Source organism: Macaca mulatta, chromosome 13, assembly GCF_049350105.2.
Source record: "Macaca mulatta isolate MMU2019108-1 chromosome 13, T2T-MMU8v2.0, whole genome shotgun sequence".
NCBI lineage: Eukaryota > Metazoa > Chordata > Mammalia > Primates > Cercopithecidae > Macaca > Macaca mulatta.
In genome coordinates, this window is record NC_133418.1 from 97,829,123 (window position 1) to 97,854,355 (window position 25,233).

Below are 25,233 nucleotides of genomic sequence, written 5' to 3' on the forward strand. Positions count from 1 at the left end.
TCTTAAAACATTTTTTTTCAAATCTATTATTACTAGATTTCATCCAGGACAAAGAGAAAGTAGGTCTGTCATTTAATTTGCATGGTTTTAAAACCAGCTTTTTCCAATAGTGCATGCAAATGAATTATTTTAGGCGTTTCGAAGGACCCGCATTTTGACCACTGTTGCTTATGACTATCCCGGGTTATGGGTCCATTTTCCTAGATATTTACAAGAGGACACCCCATTAGGTGTTGTACATAAACCCAGTTGGTGTCTCCAAGAAAGGCTGCCTCCTTAGAGAGTCTTTGGAGTTGGATGATTTGTTACCCCACGTTAAAAGAAAAACTTCAGCCGAATTAAATTTTAAGGAGTTTAATTGAGCAAGGAACGGTTTGTGAATCAGGCAATCCCCAGAATCACAGCAGATTCAGAAAGACTCCAGGGATGCCTTGTGGTCAGAACAAATTTATAGACAAAAAAAGGGAAGTGACATACAGAAATCACAGTGAGGTACAGAAACAGCTGGATTGGTTGCAGGTTGGTGTTTACCTTATTTGAACACAGTTTGAACACTTAGCAGTCTATGAGTGGTTGAAGTATGGCTGCTGGGATTGGCCAAGACTCAGCTATTGTTACAGGCACATACTCCGAAGTTAGATTTTCAATCTTGTCTGCATTTTTTTTTTTTTTTTTTTTTGAGACAGAGTCTCACTCTGTTGCCTAGACTGGAGTGCAGTGACACGATCTCGGCTCACCACAACCTCCGCCTCCCAGGCTCAAGCGATTCTTCTGCCTCAGCCTCCCGAGTAGCTGGGATTACAGGTGTGTGCCACCATGCCTAGCTAATTTTTGTACTTTTAGTAGAGATGGGGTCTCACCATATTGGCCAAGCTGGTCTCAAACTCCTGACCTCAAATGATTCACTGGCCTTGGCCTCCCAAAGTGCTGGGGTTACAGGCGTGAGCCACTGCAAACCAGCCTTGTCTGCCTATTAAGCTAGGTTACAGTTCGTCCACAAGGACTCAAATGTAGAAGTATGGAGTCCTTCTCAGGCCATATTTAGTTTGCTTTAACACCCATAATTTAGAGAGCTGAATCACTCAGGACTAAGCTCTGGGGAATGTTGTGGTTCAAAACATGCTGCTTGTGAGTGTAGCTCCTCAACATGTCACCAATGAGTTGGGTCCACTCTTTATGTGTCTTAGAAACTTGGAGTCCCTGGAAGGTCACAGAGGGCTCACTAGTGCTAGGTGACCAGGCTTCACGTGCATTTGCTGGCAGAGCAAGAGATTGCAGATGTTCCTCTGAGAGAGGAAACCCTGTAAGGCCACTAGATATCATGGACAAGAGTCCAACACCTCCACCAGGTCTCTAATTATTTAGAGCACTCTCACAGTTCAGAGGGAACAAGAACCTTTCATCTTTAGAGTGAAGAATCCATTCACTCTCGTTAATTAGGAAAAATAGCTTCAAAAGAAGTTGGTCATAGGTGAAACACGTCCAATTTCCAAAATGAAAGGTCACAATGCAACAAGACCTCAGCTGAAAATGAAAGCAAACCACAGTTCTATGTGTTGGCAGAAAACAAAATCTTGATCCCCTGTCTTCAATCGGAAAGTCGGAGACAGAGACTTTCATTCTGAGAGAGTCAAAAGAGAAACAGCCCAAATTAAAATTTGGACTTAACCAAAGAAAGGGAGGTCCAGATTCAGAACTCACTTGCAATGCCAGATGGGACTTCTGAAGACTGAGACCACAGTGGATTTGTGCAGGTACTGAGCACCACTTCCAGAGAGAAACAGCAGGTGGTCAGGGCTGAGTCACTCCAAATCCTACTGTGTCAGATATGTTGATCCAAAGGAAAAAACTGAGGCAAAATTACATAAGTAGAGAGTTTTGTGGGACCAAGTTTGAGGAAGGCAACCCGGGAGTGTGTATTCAGGGCAATTTGAATCCAATGTCCCAGGTTGCAGTCCTCAAACTTGGCCCAAATAAACTCTCTACTTGTATTAATTTTGCCTCAATTTTTTCCTCAATATTTCCAAAAAATATGTCATTTGTAGGCCAGGAGTGGTGGCTCACGCCTGTAATCTCAGCACTTTGGGAAGCTGAGGAGGGAGGATCACTTGAGTCTTAGAGTTTGAGACCAGCCTAGGTAACATAGTTAGACCCCGTTTCTACAAAAAATTTTTTTAAAAAATTAGCCGGCCGGGCGCGGTGGCTCAAGCCTGTAATCCCAGCACTTTGGGAGGCCGAGACGGGAGGATCACGAGGTCAGGAGATCGAGACCATCCTGGCTAACACAGTGAAACCCCGTCTCTACTAAAAATACAAAAAACTAGCTGGGCGAGGTGGCGGGCGCCTGTAGTCCCAGCTACTCCGGAGGCTGAGGCAGGAGAATGGTGGGAGCCCGGGAGGCGGAGCTTGCAGTGAGCTGAGATCCGGCCACTGTACTCCAGCCTGGGCGACAGAGAGGGACTCCACCTCAAAAAAAAAAAAAAAAAAAAAAAAAAATTAGCCAGGAGTGGTGGCACACACCTGTAGTCCCAGCTACTCAGGAGGCTGAGGAGGTAGGAGTATCACTTGAGCCTGGGAGGTCAAGGCTGCAGTGGGCTGAGATAATGCTACTCCACTCCAGCCTGGGCAACAAAGGGAGATCCTGTCTCAAAACACAAAAATAAAAAAATAAAAAATCATACAAAAACCAAATGTCATTTGTGTAAAAGTCATTTTTACTCCAGCAGTTGGTCAAGTATGCTTTACAAACCCTGAGTGTTCTCTTTCCTGCACTGTTTCTTCATGTCTGCTTAGACTGTCTCTGGGGAAACACCTATAGATTTCATGGTTGCCATAACTGAGCACAAATTGAATGAAAGCTCTGCAGAAAGAATGGCAGTTATTGCATTAGGTAATGCGACCATTGCCCAGGACCATGTCAAATTGGGAAAAATAAAGGCTTTGAGAGAACTGAGCAATCTTACCAATACTCTTCTATTAAGACTTTTTTTTTTCACAATTTTGCAATTTAGGAAGAGCTATGAGTTCTTTCAGACTAGATGATCTCCTTGGCTTGGGATGTAAATTTAAGCAGAAAAGGTTCTGGTAAAGAAGCCAAAGAGGATATTTCAACAAAGCCAAGCATGGTGGCACAGGCCTATAGTCTCAGCTACTCTGCTTTTGGAAGGCAGGGGAATTGCTGGAGCCTAGCAGTTTGAAGCTAGCCTGGGCAACATAGTGAGACTCCCATCTCAAAAACAAAACAAAACAAAACAAACAAACAAAAAAAAACAAAGGGCCGGGTATAGTGGCTCACGCCTGTAATCCCAGCACTTTGGGAGGCTGAGGCAGGTGGATCACCTGAAGTCAGCAGCTCGAAACCAGCCTGGACAACATGGTGAAACCCTGTCTCTACTAAAAATACAAAAAAATTAGCCAGGCGTGGTGTCACTTCCCTGTAGTCCCAGCTACTCGAGAGGCTGAGGTAGGAGAATCGCTTGAACCTGTGAGGCAGAGGTTGTGGTGAGCCCAGATCATGCCTGGGCAACAAGAGCAAAACTCCACCTCAAAAAAAAAAAAAAAAAAATTAGCCAGGCATGGTGCTGGGCACCTGTAATCCCAGCTACTCAGGAGGTTGAGGCAGGAGAATCGCTTGAACCTGGGAGGCAGAGGTTGCAGTGAGCCAAGATTGCACCATTGTAGTCCAGCCTGGGTGACAAGAGAGTAACTCCGTCTCAGAAAAAAAAAAAAAAAGACTGGGCATGGTGGCTCACACCTGTAATCCCAGCACTTTGGGAGGCTAAGGTGGGTGGATCACTTGAGGTCAGGAGTTCAAGACCAGCCTGACCGATATGGTGAAACTGTCTCTACTGAAAATACAAAAATTAGCCAGGCGTACTGGCACATGCCTGTAATCCCAGCTACTTGGGAAGCTGAGGCAGGAGAATTGCATGAACCCAGGAGATGGAGGTTGCAGTGAGCCAGGGTCATGCCACTGCATTCCAGCCTGGGTGACAAAAGACTCCATCTCAAAAAAAAAAAAAAAAAAAGAATGTACCTGTTCCTTCTCAAGGACCCCAGAGCTCCAGGGGCCCAGTCAGCCATTATGCAGTTAGCTGATATGTGACACAGAATCTGTGACATGGTTTGGCTCTCTCCCCACCCAAATATCATCCTCAATTGTAGTTCTCATAATCCCCACGTGTCGTGGGAGGGACCCGGCAGGAGGTAATTTAATCATGGGAGTGTTTACCCTCAGGCTGTTCTTGTGATAGTGAGTGAGTTCTCATGAGATCTGATGGTTTTATAAGGGGCTTTCCCGCTTTTGCTCTGTACTTCTCCTTGCTGCCACCTTGTGCAGAAGGACGTGTTTGCTTCCCCTTCCAACATGATTGTAAGTTTCCCAAGGCCTCCCAGCCCTGTGGAACTGTGAGTCAATTAAACCTCTTTCCTTACTAAATTACCCAGTCTCGGGTATGTCTTTATTAGCAGCATAAGTACAGACTAATACAATCCATTTTCATCCAACTGGCCCTGGACCCAGAGCTGCTGAGGCACTAAAGCATGATACAACTGTCAAGTGATTTAGGCCGACTCGATATACTAACTTGCTTTTCTGCTTTCACCATCATCAATGTGGAGGGTTGTTTCTGTTCTGATTACTGGATCGTACTTTTTGGTAACTTTTCCAAGTTTAAAGAAAAAGCAATTGTCTTTGGCCCTATGTAACTTCTGGCGTATTTAATGGCAGAGGTTCTTAGTTCCTTCTTCTCTCCCCATCGTCTCACCAGAGCTCAGCTCCTACCTCTTTTGAGTACCTCCTACTCAGAACCCTGGAGTGGGCCCTTGCCCTCTGTTCCGCTGCTCAGCAGCTGACCCTCTTGCTGTGTTGGGGATCAAACTTTCTCTCCCGTGGCAAAGTGTGGGAGGTAGAACCCGGGAGAGGGGAGGCGCCTACCACATTCCCAAGGCAGCCTGGAGCACAGAGTTGGGGGAAGTAGGGAAAGTAGGAAACCTAGAGTCTACCAAGAGGCCACAGATCCTCACCCTGGGGCTGCCCATCCACAAAGCTGGGAAGGTGGAGGTTTTTTGGAGGCCACTTGCCAGCCAGGGCCTGTGGAGCTGCAGCTGATAGGCAGCCTTGTGGGGGTCGGAGGACCTGGAATCAGCTCACCGATGAGGGTGTGGGTGAGGGTGTGGGTGAGGGTGTGGGATTGCAGTGCAGAGGACTACCAAGGGGCTGAAAGAGGGCTTTAAGGGACTCTGTCGCCTGGGGGGAAAGGCTCCTGCCCTCAGCTCTTGGGTGTCAGTAGCTGTCAGGCTTTTCTGCTGGGATTTAGGAGGGGGTCGGGGGCTGGGGCTTCTGGGGCCCAAGGGAGGACATGGGGCTCACTGCTGTGGATGGTTCCACGCAGAGACTCAGAAGCACCTCTGCCTTCAGGGGGAATGCGAGGCCGGTGTTGCCTCGCACTCCCAGTGTTGCCGAACACTGGGAACCCAGTGTTGCCGAAGCTCCTGTTCCTCCTTCCCTTGTCGTGTCAGAAGAGGCTCCACGGCAGGAGCTACGGCCAGGTAGTACCTGCTGTCCAAGTGGCGCCTCCCTGCCTTTCTCCGCAGATGCCACCGACTCTTCAGGTTCCCTTCCACCCCTTTTCTCTCCCCCTGCCCCTAGTGCCTCTTTCTCTCTCTCAGGATCAGCTAAGCATGTGTCCCACACGGCTGTCTCAGGTTCTACCCACAGGGCTGCACTGGCTTGAGGGGCAGAAGGATCTCAGGGCTCAGAGGAGCTCAGCCCCGGCCTGGGCTGGTCAACTCCCCTCCCCAACCCACCCTGTGCTCCCCACTAGGCTGTGCTCTCCCTCCTGTACCCAGCCTTGCTGGGCTTCCTTCTAGCGGGGACCTTTTCTGCATGAATCCTATCACCACCTGTCGTTCACCTTCACCAGCTCTGTGTTTGCAGGACCACCTTGTGGACACCGGCCTGTTTCCTGAGAAGCTGAGGAATGGTGTGCTGGAGTACAGCAGAGACAAGGAGGCCATAACTCTGGCTGGCACAGCCCATCAGGGGAGCAGCCCACCCTGTGTCCTCCAGGAGACCTCCCTGTGATATTGACTCAGGACTCCGCCTCTGTCCTCACTGTGCCAGGCACTCCCCCTCAACCCAAGTCCTCTGTCTCTGGACCAAGTAGAGCTGTCTCAGTACAGGGGTGAGCCGGCGGGCAGGCCAGGGGCTTTCCTAGACCATCGACAAGCTATTCTAGAGTTGATGTTCTCATAATTTTTGTTCTCAGGACCCCTTTACATTCTTAAAAAAAGTAGGACCCTGAAGAGCTTTTGCTTATGTGGGTTATATCTATCCATAACCATCACATTATAAATTAAAATAGAGAATTTTAAAAATATTTATTTTAAAATAACACTAATTGATGAACCCATTTTATGTGAACATATATAAAATTTTTATGCAATATTATTGTTTTCCATATAAGAAGAAAATATTTAGTGAGAATGGCAGTGCTTTACAGTTTTTGAAAATATCTTTAATGTCTGTTGTAGTAGACAGCTGGAGTCTCTTATCTGCTTCCTCACTCCATTCGTTGCAATATCACATGTCATGTGGCTCCTGGAAAATTCCACTACACTCTTGAGAGAGTGCGAGTAAAAAATATAAGTAACTGGCCGGGCGCGGTGGCTCAAGCCTGTAATCCCAGCACTTTGGGAGGCCGAGACGGGTGGACCACGAGGTCAGGAGATCGAGACCATCCTGGCTAACACGGTGAAACCCCGTCTCTACTAAAAAATACAAAAAACTAGCCGGGCGAGGTGGCGGGCGCCTGTAGTCCCAGCTATTCCGGAGGCTGAGGCAGGAGAATGGCGTGAACCCGGGAGGCGGAGCTTGCAGTGAGCTGAGATCCGGCCACTGTACTCCAGCCTGGGCGACAGAGCGAGACTCCGTCTCAAAAAAAAAAAAAAAAAAAAAAAAAAAAAAAATATATATATATATATATATATATATAAGTAACTTATTTTTTGTTTGTTTGTTTGAGAGAGGGTCTCACTCCTGTTGCCCAAGCTGGAGTGCTGTGGTGAGAAGTGGTAAGAACACCATTCACTGCAGCCTTGACCTCCCAGGCTCAGGTGATTCTCCATCTCAGCTTCTCGAGTAGCTGGGACTACATGTGTGCATCACAAAGCCCAGCTAATTTTTTGTTTCATTTTGTTTTTATTTTTTGAGATGGAGTCTTTCTCTTTCACCTAGGCTGGAGTGCAGTGGTACGATCTCGGCTCACCGCAACCTTTGCCTCCGGGATTCAAGCGATTCTCCTGCCTCAGCCTCCTGAGTAGCTGGAACTACAGATGCCCACCACCATGCCCGGCTAATTGTTCTGTATTTTTGGTAGAGACAGGGTTTCACCTATTGCCCAGGCTGGGCTCAAACTCCTGACCTCAAGCGATCTGCCCTCCTCAGCCTCCCAAAGTGTTGGGATTACAGGCGTGAGCCACCATGCCCACCTTGTTTTGTTTTTTTGAGATGGAGTCTCGCTCTGTCACCCAGGCCAGAGTGCAGTGGTGCGATCTTGGCTCACTGCAACCTCTGCCTCCTGGGTTCAAGCGATTCTCATGCCTCAGCCTCCCAGTAGCTGGGATTACAGCTACCACCACATCTGGCCAATTTTTCTATTTTTAGTAGAGACAGGGTTTTGCCACGTTGCCCAGGCTGGTTTTGAACTCCTGGGTTCAAGAGATCCACTCGCCTCCGCCTTCCAAAGTGCTGGATTACAGGTGCAAGCCACCGTGTGCGGCCTAAAAATATAAAACTATCAAAGTAGTTTTGGCCACTTAGACCACCTTAAGGGCTTCAGAGACTCCCAGGGTTCCTAGACCATACTTTGAATACCTCTGAGCTGGAGCAGGAGTTAGCAAACTTCTATTAAGGGCCAGAAAGTAAATATTTTAGGCTTTTCAGTCTCTAGTGCAGCTATTTGACTCTGCAATGCTATCAGAAAGGCAGCCATAAATAACATGTAAACACTTGGGTGTGGATGCGTTCCAATAAAACTTTATTTACAAAAATACACGGGGGGCTGGGTTTGGCCTACTGGCCATAGTTTGCCTACCTTGATCTAGAATACAATAAGCGTTTAGGGGCCCTAGGTTTAGAGCTCATGCCACCAAAGGGAGAGGACAGTGCCACCTGACTCACCCTAGCCAGGCTCCTCCCAGAGGAAGAGAAAAAGAGTCTCAGAGAAAGCTAGATCCTCTACTTCTCCAGTTCCCAATTTGGTAAAATCCAGTGTCCACTGTATTACTTAGAAATCACCGGGCCAGCTCTGCTTCTCCCACAGCCCCATCTTTTTTTTTTTTTTTTTTTTTTTTTTTTTTTTTTTTTTTGAGACGGAGTCTCGCTCTGTCGCCCAGGCTGGAGTGCAGTGGCGCGATCTCGGCTCACTGCAAGCTCCGCCTCCCGGGTTCACGCCATTCTCCTGCCTCAGCCTCCCGAGTAGCTGGGACTACAGGCGCCCACAACCGCGCCTGGCTAATTTTTTTTTGTATTTTTAGCAGAGACGGGGTTTCACCGTGGTCTCGATCTCCTGACCTTGTGATCCGCCCGCCTCGGCCTCCCAAAGTGCTGGGATTACAGGCGTGAGCCACCGCGCCCGGCCTCTTTTTTTTTTTTTAGATGGAGTTTCACTCTTGTCACCCAGGCTGGAGTGCAATGGCATGATCTCAGCTCAATGCAACCTCCACCTCCTGGGATCAAGCGATTCTCCTGCCTCAGCCTCCCGAGCAGCTGGGATTATAGGTATGTGCCCCCATGCCCAGCTAATTTCATATTTTTAGTAGAGACATATTTCCATGCCCAGCTAATTTCATATTTTTAGTAGAGACAGGGTTTCACCACATTGGTCAGGCTGGTCTTGAACTCCTGACCTCAGATGATCCGCCCCCTTGGCCTCCCAAAGTGTGGGATTACAGGCATCAGCCACCACACTCAGCCCCACAGCCCCATCGAAGCCTCCACCCTGCCATCCTGTTCCTCAGAAAGCACATGCTCTGTGGAGGGAGCCAGCAGGGAAGTCTTGTTCCCCACCTCTACCTCCATCCCAGTCCCAAGTCCTGGGGATGGGGCAGGTGGTACAGGAAGACCAAGTGGGCCAGGCCAGTCCCCTGTGGAGCAGCTGAGCCTCCAACTCCTGAGCCAGGCCACCCTAGTGTCATTTGTCATCCATACTCAAATGTTTTCATCCATATTTTATTTTACTTCTTTTTTTTGTTTTCTTTTTTTTCCTAGATGGAGTCTTTCTCTTCGCCCAGGCTGGAGTGCAGTGGCGCGATCTTGGCTCACTGCAATCTGCCTCCCGGGTTCAAGCAATTCTCCTGCCTCAGCCTCCCAAGTAGCTAGGATTACGGGTGCCCACCATGACATCTGGCAAATTTTTGTATTTTTAGTAGAGAAGGGTTTTCATCATGTTGGCAAGGCTGGTCTCGAACTCCTGACCTCATGATCTGCCCGCCTCGGCCTCCCAAAGTGCTGGGATTACAGGCATGAGCCACCGAACTGGGCCGTGTTTTTCTTTCTCGCTGCAGAGACAAAGGGGCTACTCCTGGTTCTGGTTCATTGGCGAATCCAAGTCCTGACATGTCTCAAGGGCATTACTGTGCTTGTCAGGGAGGGAGGGCCCAGTCCATCCTCTGGTTATACCCATTCATCCCCTTGGCTCACCCTGCCCTCTTCCAGGCCTCTTTGCTTGCTGGCCTGATGGGGATGGGTCTCCGTGGCTGGAGGAGATGGCCTCTGCCCTGCCCCCCACGACTGTCCTGGGCACAAATGAGAACAGCTTTGCCTGGAAAGGGCCCAAGACAGCCTGAGACACTTGTTGTGATGGGACCCGCCTCCTGCAGCCCTCCACCTGCATCATCCTTCCTGTGCCCTCCTTGTCTCCACCAGGGCCATGCAGTCGCTCCAGAGGGCTCTAATGTTACTAAGCAAAGGCCTGAGTCTGAGCAGGGCAGGGTGGGGCAAGCTCCAACCCAAAGTCTACTCTATCATCAGGGGAAGGTCTATGCTATCCGAAGAACCCCGACACACCCCCCAAGCCAATTTCCCTTCATCCCCAGGACAACAGTGTGCCACCAACTGAGGAGGAAATGTATCTGCTTCTCATCCTACCACCTCTGTGAACTCAACCAGAAAGATACTGCTGTTTGGCTTTAAAAATAGTACATTCTAGCTGGACTTTTATGGTCTTGTGAAGAACACTGTGCTCACGCCCTCCCACACCTGGCCTCTGCCCCTGCCTGGCCCTGTGCAGCTGCCCACATCAGCTCTGCACAAGTTTTCCAGGGTCCCTCTGTGGAGACTTGGTTCAAGGCAGATTTATGAGTTCAGCCTTGGCCGAGGCCTTCTCCCCATGGCTCCCAGCCACATTCCAGCTGTTCTCCCACATCCCAGGCAGCTCGGGGCTGGAATGTTCTGTGTCTCTTTTTCTACCTCTACCACGAGTGGCTCAGTTGCACCCCCAGCCCTATTTCAGCTCTGCCCTGGCCAGCCCTATGGAGGTACAGGGTCCTGTCATGCCAGAACCCAGACCCCAACCATTCCCAGCCTGCCTAGAGCTCACTTACATTCATGATGACAACAATGGTGTGTGTCTAAGGATAACCTTGTTGGGACTCTAGTTGGTCATGCCCATTCCCTCTCACTCTGAAGGGCTGAAATTTAACCGAAAGGTAATTTGTTCCCTGTCTGGACTTCAGGTGCAAGGTTTGAGGCTATATCTGATCTGGAAAATTATTTTCAGTGTGTGTAGATTCTATGATTAGTTCTCAAGTTATTTCTTTAGGGCCAGAGATGATGCCTGCAATCCCAGCACTTTAGGAGGCTGAGGTGGGAGGATCACTTGAGGCCAGGGGTTCAAGGCCAGCCTAGGCAACATATCAAGACCCCATCTCTGCATAAAAAGAAGAAGAAAAGAGTGGAAGAGTGCAGGAGCCAAGAGAGAGAGAAAATGTAGTGGTGAGGGGCAGCTTCTGGAGAGGCCCATACTACAGATACTACAGAGGCAAGAATCCTGAATTCCCCACTATCTCTCTAACATCAGGTAAGCATCTCATGATGCAGTTAGAAAGCACATTCCCTTCTTCAGTTTTCTTCTGGCTGTGTGACCCAGCCCAGATCTGTTTACACTTGCAGCTACCAAGAGCCTATCTGGTCACCTGGCTTTCCCATCAGCACCTGGGGCTGGTGCCATCCCAGGCCCCTCCCTCTGCACCTGTCTTCGCTATCTGCAGAGGGTTTGTAGAAACCTTAGGGGAAGAAAGTTAGGGTGGTTCCCTAGCTCAACTTTGAGCCCAATTATACCTCTTTCTCTCCCACTTCCCAGTAGCTGTCACAGAAGAGCCATAGGGAAGTCCCCTCTTGGGGACCAAGGAGGAGGCTCTCCATCCTATGCCCCTCTGGGTACTGTCCGTCACAGAAGTGTTACTGTTTCTCTTGGTCTGCATGCTGGAACTTGGGAGCTGAGTCTGAATCAAGTCTGATGGCTGAGAATCAGAGTGAAGACAGGTGGGGGCTGGCAGAAAATCCAGGTCCCTAAGCATGAATCACAGTCTAGGAGAAAAGGCAAGTGTGATAATTATTTGTCACCAAGAGCTGGTGAGAGTGGCATGGCAGAAAAGAGAGCATCTGCCTCTCCAGGGACTTGGGATCCCACCTCTACGTCTCTTGTTCTTTGGCTGGGGGTGCTTGCTGTGGTGGAGTCAAGATCAGAGTACCCCAGGCCTCCAGCATAGAGACGAGATCGCATCGGCCACTTCTGCAAGACAGAGATTGAGAAGTGAGAAATGCTGCTCTTGCAGCCCGTCGTAGTCCAGGATCCTTGACACCCAAAAACCCAGCCTTCTCCAGCATCCCTCCCTGATACCTTCCCCAGCCATCACTGCTCTGATCAGGGTCATCCTCATGTACAGCCCCACACGTTTTCCTGATCACCCAGAGCCTGGATGAGAGACACAGGAGGAGCCATCTGAGGGAGAGGGCCCCAAAAATAGCAGCCCTCTGTTGGGAGGGAGGTGAACAGAAGATCAGGTGGCCTGGGCAGAGCTGGCAACAGCCAGAGGCTGGGCAATGGGCAGAGCAGCAGAGCCAGGAAAAACTCCAAGCTGGGCCCTCCAAGGATTGCCCATCTTTCCAGCAGAAGCATGAGCAGTCCCAGAATGCACCAGGTTGACTGCCCTGAGGTCGCTCTCCTCTTCACAACCTCTCCACCTGGGGGCTGAGGGAGCTACTTCCTGGCCAACTGCTCCACCCTGTGGATGTGCTGGAGTGCTGGACCTAACCAGGCCCTCCTTGGTTCATCCTTCAGCCTAGCTGTTGATCACCTACTACAAGCAAGGGCCTTGCCTTGGTCACTATTTTACAGCTAAGGAAACTACTACACCACGCCAGGACCCTGCACCACCACTGACATTTCAGAGTTCCCCCACTTAGTCTCAAATTCGCACATTTTAGCTATATTTGCATTGAAGAAAAAAAATCAAGTTTCAAGACATTTCAGAACTATGACATTTAGGGGAAAGAGATGGTGAAAAGTATCATAAAAATAAAGTTGAGAGGTGAGAGGATCACTTGAGCTTAGAGTTTGAGACCAGCCTGTGGAACAAAGTGAGACACCGTCTCTACAAAAAAAAAAAAAAAAAAAAAAAAAGAAGGCCAGGTGTGGTGGCATGCGCTTGTAGTCCCAGCTACTGGGGAAGCTGAGGTGGGAGGATTCCTTGAGCCCAGGAGTTTGAGGTTACAGTAAGCTATGATTGCACTACTGCACTCTAGCATGGGTGACAGTGAGACCCTGTCCCAAAAATAAGTAAGTAAATAAATAAATAGCTGGGTGTGGTGGCTCACACCTGTAATCCCAGCACTTTGGGAGGCCGAAGTGGGTGGATCACCTGAGGTCGGGAGTTTGAGACCAACCTGGGAAACGTGGTGAAATGCTGTCTCTACTGAAAATACAAAAATTAGCTGGGTGTGGTGGTACATGCCTATAATCCCACCTACTCAGGAGGCTGAGGCAGGAGAATCACTTGAACCGGGAGGCTGAGGTTGCAGTAAGCCGAGATTGCACCACTGCACTCCAGCCTTAGCAACAGAGTGAAACTCTGTCTCAAAAAAATAATAGTAAATAAATAAATAAATAAATAAGTTGATACCACTGCAATGTTATCCTCAGAGGGCAAAGATGACCCTTCCTTTTTAACACAGTGCACTCTTCACCTCCTTATGGCGCTGTCCCTGTAGTCTGTTTAGTGGCTATGAGCATGGGGTCTGAAGTCAGACACCCCTGGGTTCAAACAGCGTTCAGCCTCATAACCTCCCTAAGCTCAGTTTCCTCATCTGTAAAGTAATCCTCATTTGGCTTTTGCATGGATTAAAAGACAAAAATACACTAACGTACTTAACCCAGCTCCTGGCCTATCTTTAGCACTCAACTGTTAGCTGTTATTGCAAAGATGATTAATGTTCATTAGACTTTCCATTTTGTACCTTGGAAGAGAAGTAAGGCTCATGTTAGCTTCTATTTTACGTGTAACAAAACTGAGGTTGAGAAAAGCTAGGTTGCAGTCTGGCAAGCGGTGCACACCTTCCCTGTACTGCTTCCTGCTAACTCCCCCAGCTTGGTTGCTTCTAGAATGATGGTCCCTCAGACCATTGTTCTCCTGGAGGGCAGATCTCTCCTGCAACAGAAGCCCAGAAAGCACCAAGGCAGGCACAATGGGGTGAAGCTGCATGGGGATCTAGGACTCTCCTTGGTACAATTTCCTTTCCTAGGACCCAGACTTGGAACCTGCTCTTTTTTTCCCCATGACTCTAAGAAACCCAGAGTCTTTCCCTCCTCTTCAAGGAGGTACATTCCCATGAAGTCATTTCCAGCCACCACCCCATGAGAAACCCAGGGTCAGCGCAGCCCCAAGGGCCAGCCTTGGCTCCCCTCTCTCTGAGACAGCAGAAGAAATTGGCCCCGATGTCAGTTCTGTGCAAGGCAGGGAGCCCAAGACCAAAGTCCCCCTCATTCCAATCCCTTTCTCCAAGGCCCTGGGCATTAAGATCTGCCTCTCAAGTCCCAGGGCTTGTGACCTACCTTGAGAGGGTGCAAGTAGCGGAGTCCACGCAGGAAGGGTGGCCAGGCGGGGCCAGGCAACTCGTGGCCGAGCGTGCGGGTGAGGTGGGCTATGTAGCTGGCGGCGAGCACCAGCACATCCAACTTGGAGAGCTTGGTGTCGGGCGGCACGGCAGGCAGAGCAGCCTGCAAGGCCAAGAAGGCCTGGCGCAGCGTCCTGACCCGGCTCCGCTCCCGCGCGGCGTTCTCAGGACAGGCCTCACTCTGCACAAAGGGCCCCAGTGAGTGTGTGTGACTTGGACTCCCAACTGCCCTGACTTCTGAGAGCATTTGAGTGAAAGGTCTCCTGCCAGAGTAGGAGGGTGTCTAACAGCAGGCGCCAGAGGGCCTCTGCCCTCCTTTGTCATCTTCAGCCCTGCCCTGTTTCACAGCTGAGGAAATTGAGAGAAGGCCTGGGCAGGGGTCAGATGGCTGCAGGATGGCAGAGCTTGGCTCAGAACCCAGAGTCCTGTGTTCTCTCTACTACTCCACTCATGCCTCCTCAGAGCCTTTGTCCTAAGCCCAATCTGAATCCTGCTTATCAGAGTGCGCTGGGGCCAGGGGCAGTTCAGAGACACACCCTGTTTGGGAGGGCTGACCCTTGACCTAGCCAGGTCCTGAGACGACGAGGCTGCTGTGGGAAAGAGGAAAGACACAGAACCGGGGTCAAAGCACAAGGCTGAAGTCCCAGTCCTACCACTGGCTGCTGCTCAGTGACCTTGGGAAATTCACGTCCCTCTTCCTGGCCTCAGTTTCCTCAAGAGAAGTGAGTGAGTGCAGCTCAGAGAGCTCTGATCTATCCCATCCACCCAAAGCATGACACCTTGGAGTCTAAGGGGCCAGTGTCCCCTCTCTTGGGCAGGAACGGTAATACTGAGTGAGGCTCTGCCATCGGAGGTGGCATCTCCCCACCCTCCAACCCCTTCCTCCCTTGGACCCCTCTGCAGGTCCAGGATTTCCTTACCCTGCCAAGAGCCAGGCCCCCAGCCCTGGTCCCTCGAGGGCCAGGGGTAGCTCTGCTCCATCTCTGATTGCTCCAGCTTCTTTCTTCCCACGGGTCCTGCCTTGTCCTGCTGAGGCGGCTCCTCTTCCTGTCAGCGCCTGGCAGCAACCGTGCTTTGGCCTGAGTCTGGCTGTGGCCCACCCCTGGCATGGCTGGCAGCCCTCTGGCCTTCCTCTGTGACATGCCACCCCACTGGGTTATGGGGCTGCAGCCCACAGAGCAGAAACACAGTGCCTGAGGAGGCCCTGGACTCAAGCTAGCTGGCTTAGGCTGGTCATCCAGCCAGTAATGTCTACATCCGAGGAAGCAGGCGCCAACTCAGTCCTGTGTGCTCCCTGCTCTGGGAAAACCGCCCACCAGGCACAGCCCCCGCGAAAAGCCTCCGCCTGCCTCCCAACCCGGCTGAGAGGTGGGGGTGCTGGATGCTGGGAGTGGCCAAGCCTTGGGAGGAGGCCCATGCTGAAGAAGGCAGGAGGATAGTGGGGAAGGGAGCTCCTTTCCGGCCATGCCTAACCTCAACAGTGGTCCTATGGTGGACCTGTGACTTCAGCTTTGGAGCTCTGGTCCATGGAGAAGACTTGAACCTCCTTCCTCTGTCAGAAGACTGCCTGCATACATCCCTGAAAGGCCTTTCCTCCCCCGCCAATGAACGTGACATTCCAGCCACAGGGTGCGATTTGCCATGCCCTAAATATGCCTCCGATTTCTACTGTGCGTTTACATTTACCTTTCCATGCCCCAGAATACCTTCCTCCAGCTCCACCAGGAGGTACTGCCCATTCTTCAGGTCTCCGCCTTTCATTCATGAAGACCTCTTCAAATCCCGCAGGCCCAGAGTCCATGGGTTCCTTTGTGATTGGTAGGACCACAGCCTGGCTAGTTTCCCAACAGTTCAATGTTCATAGATTACTGTGTGCCAGGCACTGTGCTAAGCATCTTATTTATTTATCAGAGCAACCTTTTAATAAAAAAAGAGACTCAGTTTAGATGTGTGGGAACTGAGATATTGGGAAGTGAAATAACTTGCCCAATGTCAAATATCTGTTAAGTGGTGGGGTGGGATGAAAACCCAAGCCGTCAGTTGGACTTGGAAGGCTACCCCTCACCTGATGCTAGCCTGCCTCCCATAGGTTACTCACATGTCTGTCCCTGTGCTAGACATGAGGTCTCTGAAGGCAAGGACCATGGCATTCCTGAGTTGCATCACATCCTCCAAGAGCTAGTTAGGAGAAGGTGGGCTGAAGGAATCGCGAATCTGCCACAGCAGCCCCTTCTGTCTTTCAAGGACCTCTGCCTGTAGCAGAATCCAGTCTGCATGTCCCTTGTCCCCCATTCTTGAACCCCAGGGGAGATCAAATAAGTGAAGAGAAAGTAAAAAGGTGGATGAACAGTGAGAAAGATATGCAGCCCATCACAGAGAAAGGGAAAAAGAGGCCAGGTGTGGTGGCTCACGCCTATAATCCCAGCACTTTGGGAAGCGGAGGCAGGCAGATCATGAGGTCAAGAGATGGAGACCATCCTGGCCAACTTGATGAAACTCTGTCTTTACTAAAAATACAAAAAATTAGCTGGCTGTGGTGGCGCGTGCCTGTAGTCCCAGCTACTTGGGAGGCTGAGGCCAGAGAATTGCTTGAACCGGAGAGGCAGAGGTTGCAGTGAGCTGAGATCGCGCAACCACATTCCAGCCTGGGTGACAGAGCAAGACATCGAAAGAAAAGAGAAGAGAAGAGAAGAGAAGAGAAGAGAAAAAAGAAAGATCAGTAGAAACAACCTGCATGTCCATCAGTAGGGAAGTCATTAAATAAATTCTGGCATCTCCATACTATGAAATAATGTACAGGAATAAAAATAATGACAGACCTTTCTTAAATGACATGAAAAACTCTTCAAAACATAGAGTTGTGAAAAAAGCTAGTTGTAGATCAATATATACAGTAAGATCCCAGCCGCATAAAAAAAAAAACACACCAAAAAATAAAAAATAGAAATGTAAAGTTTTTTGTGCTTATGTGAACATATGAAAAAGGAGATGGAAAAGATGTGCATCAGGCCGGGTGCGGTGGCTCACGCCCATAATTCCAGCACTTTGGGAGGCCGAGGCAGGTGGATCACCTGAGGTCAGGAGTTCAAAACTAGCCTGGCCAACATGGCGAACCCCTGTCTCTACTAAAAATACACAAATTAGCCAGGTGTGGTGGCAGGTGCCTATAATCCCAGTTACTCGGGATGCTGAGGCAGAAGAATTGCTTGAACCAGGGGGCGGAGATTGCAATGAACCGAGATCACGCCACTTCACTCCAGACTGGGCAGAAGAGCGAAACTCCATCTCAAAAAACAAACAAACAAACAACAACAACAACAACAACAAAACCCAAAAATTATCCGGGCATGGTGATGCATGCGTGTACTCCCAGATACTTGGGAGGTTGAGGCAGGAATCACTTGAACCCAGGAGGTAGAGGTTACAGTAGGCTGAGATCGTGCCACTGCACTTCAGCCTGGGTGACAAAGTGAGACTGTCTCAAAATAAAATAAAATAAAATAAAATAAAATAAAATAAAATAAAAGCAGTGCAGCTACCCCTTTGCTCCCTCTTGGATCGCTCACTCTGGGGGAAGCCAGCTGCTGTCGTGATAATATTCAAGCAGCCCTGTGGAGAGGCTCATATAGTGAGGAACTGAGGCCTCTCACTGACAGCCACCACAACTTGCCACCCATGGGAGTGAGCCACCTCGGAAATGGATCCTCCAGCTCCAGTTTGACCTCCAGATGACTGCAGCCCTGGCTGTCGGTTTGAGTACAACCCATGAGAGACCCTGAGCCAAGAACACCCAGCTAAATTGTTCTCGCCCGTAGAATTCCTGATTTATAGAAGCCATAGAAGATAATAAATGTTTATTGCTGTTTAAGTTTGGGGGTAATTTGGAAGCAGCTATAGATAACTAATGTAATATGTGTTACTGAAACCTGTGCATTGTTGTATGAATAAATTTTAAATTTACACAAATGATAATTGTATTAGCCAGGTGCAGGGGTGCATGCCTGTGATCCTAGCTTCTCAAGAGGTTGTTGGGGCAGAGGGGAAGATCACTTGAGCCCAGGAGTTCCAGGTTATAGTGAGCTATGATCGCGCCACTGCACTCCAGCCTGGGCAACAGAGATAGAATCTGACTCAAGCAATCCTCCCACCTATCTTAAAATTACAGGTTTCAAGCAATTAGGTAGAAAATCAATAAGGATACAGAAGACATGGGAAACCATCCTGGCTAACACGGTGAAACCCCGTCTCTACTAAAAAAATACAAAAATTAGCCGGGCGCGGTGGCAGGCGCCTGTAGTCCCAGCTACTCAGGAGGCTGAGGCAGGAGAATGGCGTGAACCCGGGAGGCGGAGCTTGCAGTGAGCCGAGATCCGGCCACTGCACTCCAGCCTGGGGGACAGAGCGAGACTCTGTCTCAAAAAAAAAAAAAAAAAAAAAAAGACATGGGAAACATTATAAACCTACTAAACCTAACAGACATCAAATAACACTCAACAACACAATACTACACATTCTTCTAAATTGCACATGGAAGATTCTCCAGAATGGATCACATGTTAGAGTCTCCAGAATGGATCATAAAACAATCCTCAACGGGCATGGTGGCTCATGCCTGTAATCCCAGCACTTTGGGAGGCCGAGGTGTGCAGATCACCTGAGGTTGGGAGTTCAAGACCAGCCTGACCAACACGGAGAAACCTCATCTCTACTAAAAATACAAAATTAACCGGGCGTGGTGGCACATGCCTTTAATCCTAGCTACTTGAGAGGCTGAGGCAGGAGAATCACTTGTACCCGGGAGGCGGAGGTTGCAGTGAGCCGAGATAGCTCCATTGCACTCCAGCCTGGGCAACAAGAGTGAAACTCCATCTCAAAATAAAATAAAATGAATAAAACAAGCCTCAGTAGATTTAAAAGGACTGAAGTCATACAAAGAATATTCTCCAACCACAATAGAATTAAATTAGAAACCAATAACAGAACTAACTTTTGGAAATTCACAAATATACAGAAATTAAACAACACATCCTTAAATAATCAGTAAGTTAAAGAAGATATTGCAAGGAAAATTAGAAAATACTTTGAGATGAATGTAAACAAAAACACAACATACCAAAATTATGAGATACAGCTAAAGCAGTGAAAAAGAAGGAAAATTTATAGCTGTAAATGCTTATATTAAAAAAAAAAAAAAAAGGCCAGGCACAGTGGCTCACGCCTGTAATCCCAGGACTTTGGGAGGCCGAGGCGGGCAGATCACCTGAGGTCAGGAGTTTGAGACCAGCCTGCCCAACATGGCAAAACCCCATCTCTACTAAAAATACAAAAAAATTAGCTGGGTGTGGTGTCAGGCACCTGTAATCTCAGCTACTCGGGAGGCTGAGGCAGAAGAATCACTTGCAATGAGCTGAGATTGCACCACTGCACTCCAGCCAAGATTGCGCCACTGACAAGAGCGAAACTCTGTCTCAAAAAAAAAAAAAAAAAGTTAGCCAGGTGTGGTGGTGCATGCCTGTAATCCCAGCTACTTTGGAGACTGAGACAGAATTGCTTGAATCCGGGATGCGGAGGTTGCAGTGAGCTGAGATAGTGCTGTTGCATTCCAGTCTGGGCAACAAGAGCAAAACTCTGTCTCAGAAAAAAAAAAAGAAAAAGAAAAACAATAGAGAAAATTAGCAAAACCACAAATTGGTTCTTTGGAAAGATCAACAGAATTGATAAAACTTTAGCTAGATTTACAAGGAATAAAGGAGAGGGGACTTAAATAATTTTTTTTTTTTTTTTTTTTTTTTTGGAGACAGAGCCTCATTCTGTCGCCCAGGCTGCAGTGCAGTGGCATGATCTTGGTTCACTGCAACCTCCGCCTCCCAGGTTCAGGCGATTCTCCTGCCTCAGCCTCCCGAGTAGCTGGGACTACAGGCGCACACTACCACGCCTGGCTAATTTTTGTATTTTTAGTAGAGATGGGGTTTCACCATATTGGCCAGGCCAGTCTTGACTCCTGACCTTGTGATCCGCCTGCCTTGGCCTCCCGAAGTGCTGGGATTACAGGCGTGAGCTACCCTGCCCGGCCTTAAATTATTAAAATAAAGAATTAAAGAGGGGAAATCACTACTGACCATACATAAATGAAAAGGATTTCAAGGAAATACTATGATCAACAGTATAGGCCAACAGATAATTTACATGAAACAATTTCCTAGAGAGATATAAAGTACCAAAACTGACTCAAGAAGATATAAAAAAATCTGAAAAGAAATAAAACAAGAGATCAAATTAGTAACTTTAAAACTTTCCACAAAGAAAAGCCCAGAACCAGATGGCTTCACTGGTGAATTCCACCAAATATTGAAATAATAAAGAATTAATACCAACCCTTCACAAACTCTACCAACAAATAGGAAAGAACACTTCCAACTCATTCTATGATTGTTCCCTGAAAAAAACTGTATATGTAAAGTGACCCTCAAATGCTGAAGGAGCCGAGAAGCCAAAGAAGGCAGACAAATCCAGTTTGTCAGTATAGGGTGATTAATTAGGAGGAACTTACAGATGGAAGCATGGTCTTGGGTGGCTGCAAGACAAGTAGATCTCTGAACCTCAACCCCCAAGACCCAGGGCTTATATCATGGGGGAAAATAGACACATAGTCTGGAAGGAATGTGTAGGTGGCTCAGAGAAGGCTGCAGGCATCACACCCTATGACAGATGCCACAGCACCAAGGGTTGTTTTGGAGAAAAGGCAAAATTTACAAAGAATAGGTGTTCCTACATAAAGAGTAATACATCAGTTAGATATTTTGGAGTCATTCCCAGACTCAGGGTTAGTCAGAAGTTACATGACAGATTAGCATTTAAAATAAAGTCACTCTTGTCCCCACAATAATGTCAGTTTTACACCAAAATCAAAGACCTCACAAGAAAACTACAGACCAATATCCCTTATGAATATTTACACAAAAATCCTAAACAAAACACTAACAAACAGAATCCAGCAACATATCGAAAGAACTGGCCAGGCGTGGTGGCTCAAGCCTGTAATCCCAGCATTTTGGGAGGCCGAGATGGGCGGATCACGAGGTCAGGAGATCGAGACCATCCTGGCTAACACAATGAAACCCCGTCTCCACTAAAAATACAAAAAAATTAGCCGGGCGTGGTGGCGGCGCCTGTAGTCCCAGCTACTCGGGAGGCTGAGGCAGGAGAATGGCGGGAACCCGGGAGGCGGAGCTTGCAGTGAGCCGAGATCACGCCACTGCACTCCAGCCTGGGCGACAGAGCGAGACTCCGCCTCAAAAAAAAAAAAAAAAAAAAGAAAGAACTATACACCATGTCTGAGTGGGATTTATACCAGGAATGCAGGGTTGGCTTAATACCCCAAAATCAACTAATTTATACACTATATTGCTAGAATAAAGGACAACAACTACATAATTATCTCAACGGACGCAGAAAAAGTTGTTTGACAAAATTCAATACCCCTTAATGATAAAATCATTCAGCAAACCAGAAACAGAAGAGAACTTTCTCAATTTGATGTGAGCCCAAAAGTATCTAAGACAGGTGTCAATCAATTTAGAAAAATTTATTTTACCAAGGTTAAGGACATGCTTGTGACACAGCCTAGGAGGTCCTAATGACATGTGTCCAAGGTGGTTGGAGTACAGCTTGATTTTATACATATTAGGGAGACATGAGACATCAATCAATATGTGTAAGATGCACATTGCTTTTGTCCAGAAAGTTGAGACAACTTGAAGTGGGGGCTTTCAGTTTATAGGTAGATGAGACAAACAGCTGCATTCTTTTGAGTGGTTTTTTTTTTTTGTTTTTTTTTTTTAGACAGGGTATCACTTTGTCACCTAGGCTGAAGTGCAGTGGTGCAATCTTGGCTCACTGCAGCCTCCACCTCCAGGGTTCAAGCGAGCCTCCTGCCTCAGCCCCCCAACTAGCTGGGACTACAGATGTGTGCCACCATGCTCAGTTACTTTTTTTGTATTTTTTGTAAAGACAGGGTTTTGCCATGTTGGCCAGTTGGTCCCGAGCCCCTGAGCTCAAGCGATCTGCCTGTCTTGGTCTCCCAAAGTGCTAGGAGTATAGGTGTGAGCACCCATGCCCAGCCACTTTTGAATCTTTGATCAGCCTTTCACTGAATATACAATTTACATGTGAGAGGGGGCTAAAGGAACAGTCACTTAAGCCTTAGTCTGGATCAGTGAATCTGCATTTTTACATAAACAATAGGACAGAGGAAGCAAATCAGGTATGTGTTAGTATCAGGTGAGCAGAGGGATGATGACTTTGAGTTCTGTCCTTTAGCCTGCACCTGTGAAGATAAGCTATGGATTTACATTGCCAAGGTGAAATTCAACAGAACTGTTTGACCTACAAGGAATTTCCTTGCGGGCAAACTGTGAAGGAGGTAGGTAGCTTTTTAAAAATCTTTTTCTTTCGTTTTTCTTTTTGAGATGGAGTCTTGCTCTGTTGCCCAGCTTGGAGTACAGTGGCGTGATCTCGGCTCACTGCAACCTCTGCCTCCCAGGTTCAAGCGATTCTCCTGCCTCAGCCTCCCAAGTAGCTGGAATTACAGGCTCACGACACCATGCCCAGCTAATTTTTTTTTTTTTTTTTGTAGAGATGGGGTTTCACCATGTTGGCCAGGCTGATCTCGAACTCCTGGACTCAAGTAACCCACCCGCCTCAGCCTCCCAAAGTGCTAGGATTACAGGTGTAAGCCACTGCGCCTGGCCACTTTTTAAAAATCTTTGTAGCTATCTTATTTAGGAATAAAATGGGAAGCAGGTTTGCCTGATGCAGTTCCCAGCTACTCAGGAGGCTGAGGCAGGAGAATTGATTGAACCCAGGAGATACAGACACAAAAAATCCTTCAAAAAAATCAATTAATCAAGGAGCTGGTTTTTTGAAAAGATCAACAAAATTGATAGACCACTAGCAAGACTAATAAAGAAGAAAAGAGAGAAGAATCAAATAGATGCAATAAAAAATGATAAAGGGGATATCACCACCGATCCCACAGAAATACAAATTACCATCAGAGAATACTACAAACACCTCTATGCAAATAAACTAGAAAATCTAGAAGAAATGGATAAATTGCTGGACACGAACACCCTCCCAAGACTAAATCAGGAAGAAGTTGAATCCCTGTATAGACCAATAACAGGGTCTGAAATTGAGGCATCAATTCATAATAATATGTAGTCTACCAACCAAAAAAAGTCCAGGACTAGATGGATTCACAGCCAAATTCTATCAGAGGTACAAAGAGGAGCTGGTAACATTCCTTCTGAAACTATTCCAATCAATAGAAAAAGAGGGAATTCTCCCTAACTCATTTTATGAGGCCAACATCATTCTGATACCAAAGCCTGTCAGAGATACAACAAAAAAGAGAAGTTTAGACCAATATCCCTGATGAACATCGATGCAAAAATCCTCAATAAAATACTGGCAAACCGAATCCAGCAGCACATCAAAAAGCTTATCCACCATGATCAAGTAGACTTCATCCCTGGGATGCAAGGCTGATTCAACATACACAAATCAATAAACGTAATCCAGCATATAAAAAGAACCAATGATAAAACCACATGAATATCTCAATAGATGCAGAAAAGGCCTTTGACAAAATTCAACAGCCCTTCATGCTAAAAACTCTCAATAAATTCGGTATTGATGGAACGTATCTCAAAATAATAAGAGCTATTTATGACAAACCCACAGCCAATATCATACTGAATGGGCAAAAACTGGAAGCATTCCCTTTGAAAACTGACACAAGACAGGGATGCCCTCTCTCACCACTCCTATTCAACATAGTGTTGGAAGTTCTGGCCAGGGCAATCAGGCAGGAGAAAGAAATAAAGTGTATTCAATTAGGAAAAGAGGAAGTCAAATTGTCCCTGTTTGCAGATGACATAATTGCATATTTAGAAAACCCCATTTTCTCAGCCCAAAATCTCCTTAAGCTGATAAGCAACTTCAGCAAAGTCTCAGGATACAAAATCAATGTGCAAAAATCACAAGCATTCTTATACACCAATACAGACAAACAGAGAGCCAAATCATGAGTGAACTCCCATTCACAATTGCTTCAAAAAGAATAAAATACCTAGGAATCCAACTTACAAGGGATGTGAAGGACCTCTTCAAGGAGAATTACAAACCACTGCTCAACAAAATAAAAGAAGACAAAAACAAATAGAAGAACATTCCATGCTCATGGATATGAAGAATCAATATCGTGAAAATGGCCATACTGCCCAAGGTAATTTATAGATTCAATGCCATCCCCATCAAGCTACCAATGACTTTCTTCACAGAATTGGAAAAAACTACTTTAAAGTTCATATGGAACCAAAAAAGAGCCCGCATTGCCAAGACAATCCTAAGCCAAAAGAACAAAGCTGGAGGCATCACGCTACCTGACTTCAAACTATACTACAAGGCTGCAGTAACCAAAACAGCATGATACTTGTACCAAAACAGAGATATAGCCCAATGGAACAGAACAGAGCCCCAGAAATAATACCACACATCTACAACCATCTGATCTTTGACAAACCTGACAAAAACAAGAAATGCAAAAAGGATTCCCCATTTAATAAATGGTGCTGGGAAAACTGGCTAGCCATATGTAGAAAGCTGAAATTGGATTCCTTCCTTACACCTTATACAAAAATTAATTCAAGATGGATTAGAGACTTAAATGTTAGACCTAAAACCATAAAAACCCTAGAAGAAAACCTAGGCAATACCATTCAGGACATAGGCATGTGCAAGAACTTCATGTCTAAAACATCAAAAGCAATGGCAACAAAAGCCAAAATTGACAAATGGGATTTAATTAAACTAAAGAGCTCCTGCACAGCAAAATAAACTACCATCAGAGTGAATAGGCAACCTACAGAATGGGAGAAAATTTTTGCAATCTACTCATCTGACAAAGGGCTAATATCCAGAATCTACAAAGAATCAAACAAATTTACAAGAAACCAAACAACCCCATCAAAAAGTGGGTGAAGCATATGAACAGA

General features: G+C 47.3%; 1 protein-coding gene and 1 long non-coding RNA gene across 11 annotated transcripts; one reads left to right on the top strand and one right to left on the bottom strand.

Moving 5' to 3' along the window:
* The first annotated feature begins 7,174 nt into the window (after positions 1–7,174).
* On the top strand, positions 7,175–15,497 carry LOC144333857 (uncharacterized). Its single transcript, XR_013402952.1, has 2 exons — positions 7,175–7,456; positions 12,913–15,497. It is a non-coding gene; the product is annotated as an uncharacterized LOC144333857 (long non-coding RNA).
* On the bottom strand, positions 8,017–15,658 carry TCF23 (transcription factor 23). Of its 10 annotated transcripts, none has more exons than XM_077958331.1 (6): positions 15,097–15,658; positions 14,115–14,357; positions 11,694–11,795; positions 10,864–11,590; positions 8,642–9,511; positions 8,017–8,330 (listed from the first exon to the last, which is right to left on the bottom strand). In XM_077958331.1, the coding sequence occupies exons 1-4, from the start codon at positions 15,316–15,318 to the stop codon at positions 11,573–11,575; spliced, it is 585 nt and encodes a 194-aa protein (XP_077814457.1). In that variant the 5' UTR covers positions 15,319–15,658; the 3' UTR covers positions 8,017–8,330; positions 8,642–9,511; positions 10,864–11,572. The 10 variants fall into 10 exon arrangements, with proteins under 10 accessions (XP_077814457.1, XP_077814458.1, XP_077814455.1 ...); XM_077958332.1 differs by having other exon boundaries at positions 10,854–11,590; XM_077958329.1 differs by having other exon boundaries at positions 8,642–11,590.
* Positions 15,659–25,233: the final 9,575 nt, after the last annotated feature.

Coding starts and splice junctions, on each gene's coding strand:
- TCF23 (XM_077958327.1), bottom strand. CDS start 15,318: ATGTCACAGAGGAAGGCCAGAGGGCTGCCAGCCATGCCAGGGGTGGGC. Junction 14,358..15,096: donor GGGGCCTGGCTCTTGGCAGG/GTAAGGAAATCC, acceptor CCCTTTGTGCAG/AGTGAGGCCTGTCCTGAGAA. Junction 11,796..14,114: donor GCTACTTGCACCCTCTCAAG/GTAGGTCACAAG, acceptor TCTGTCTTGCAG/AAGTGGCCGATGCGATCTCG.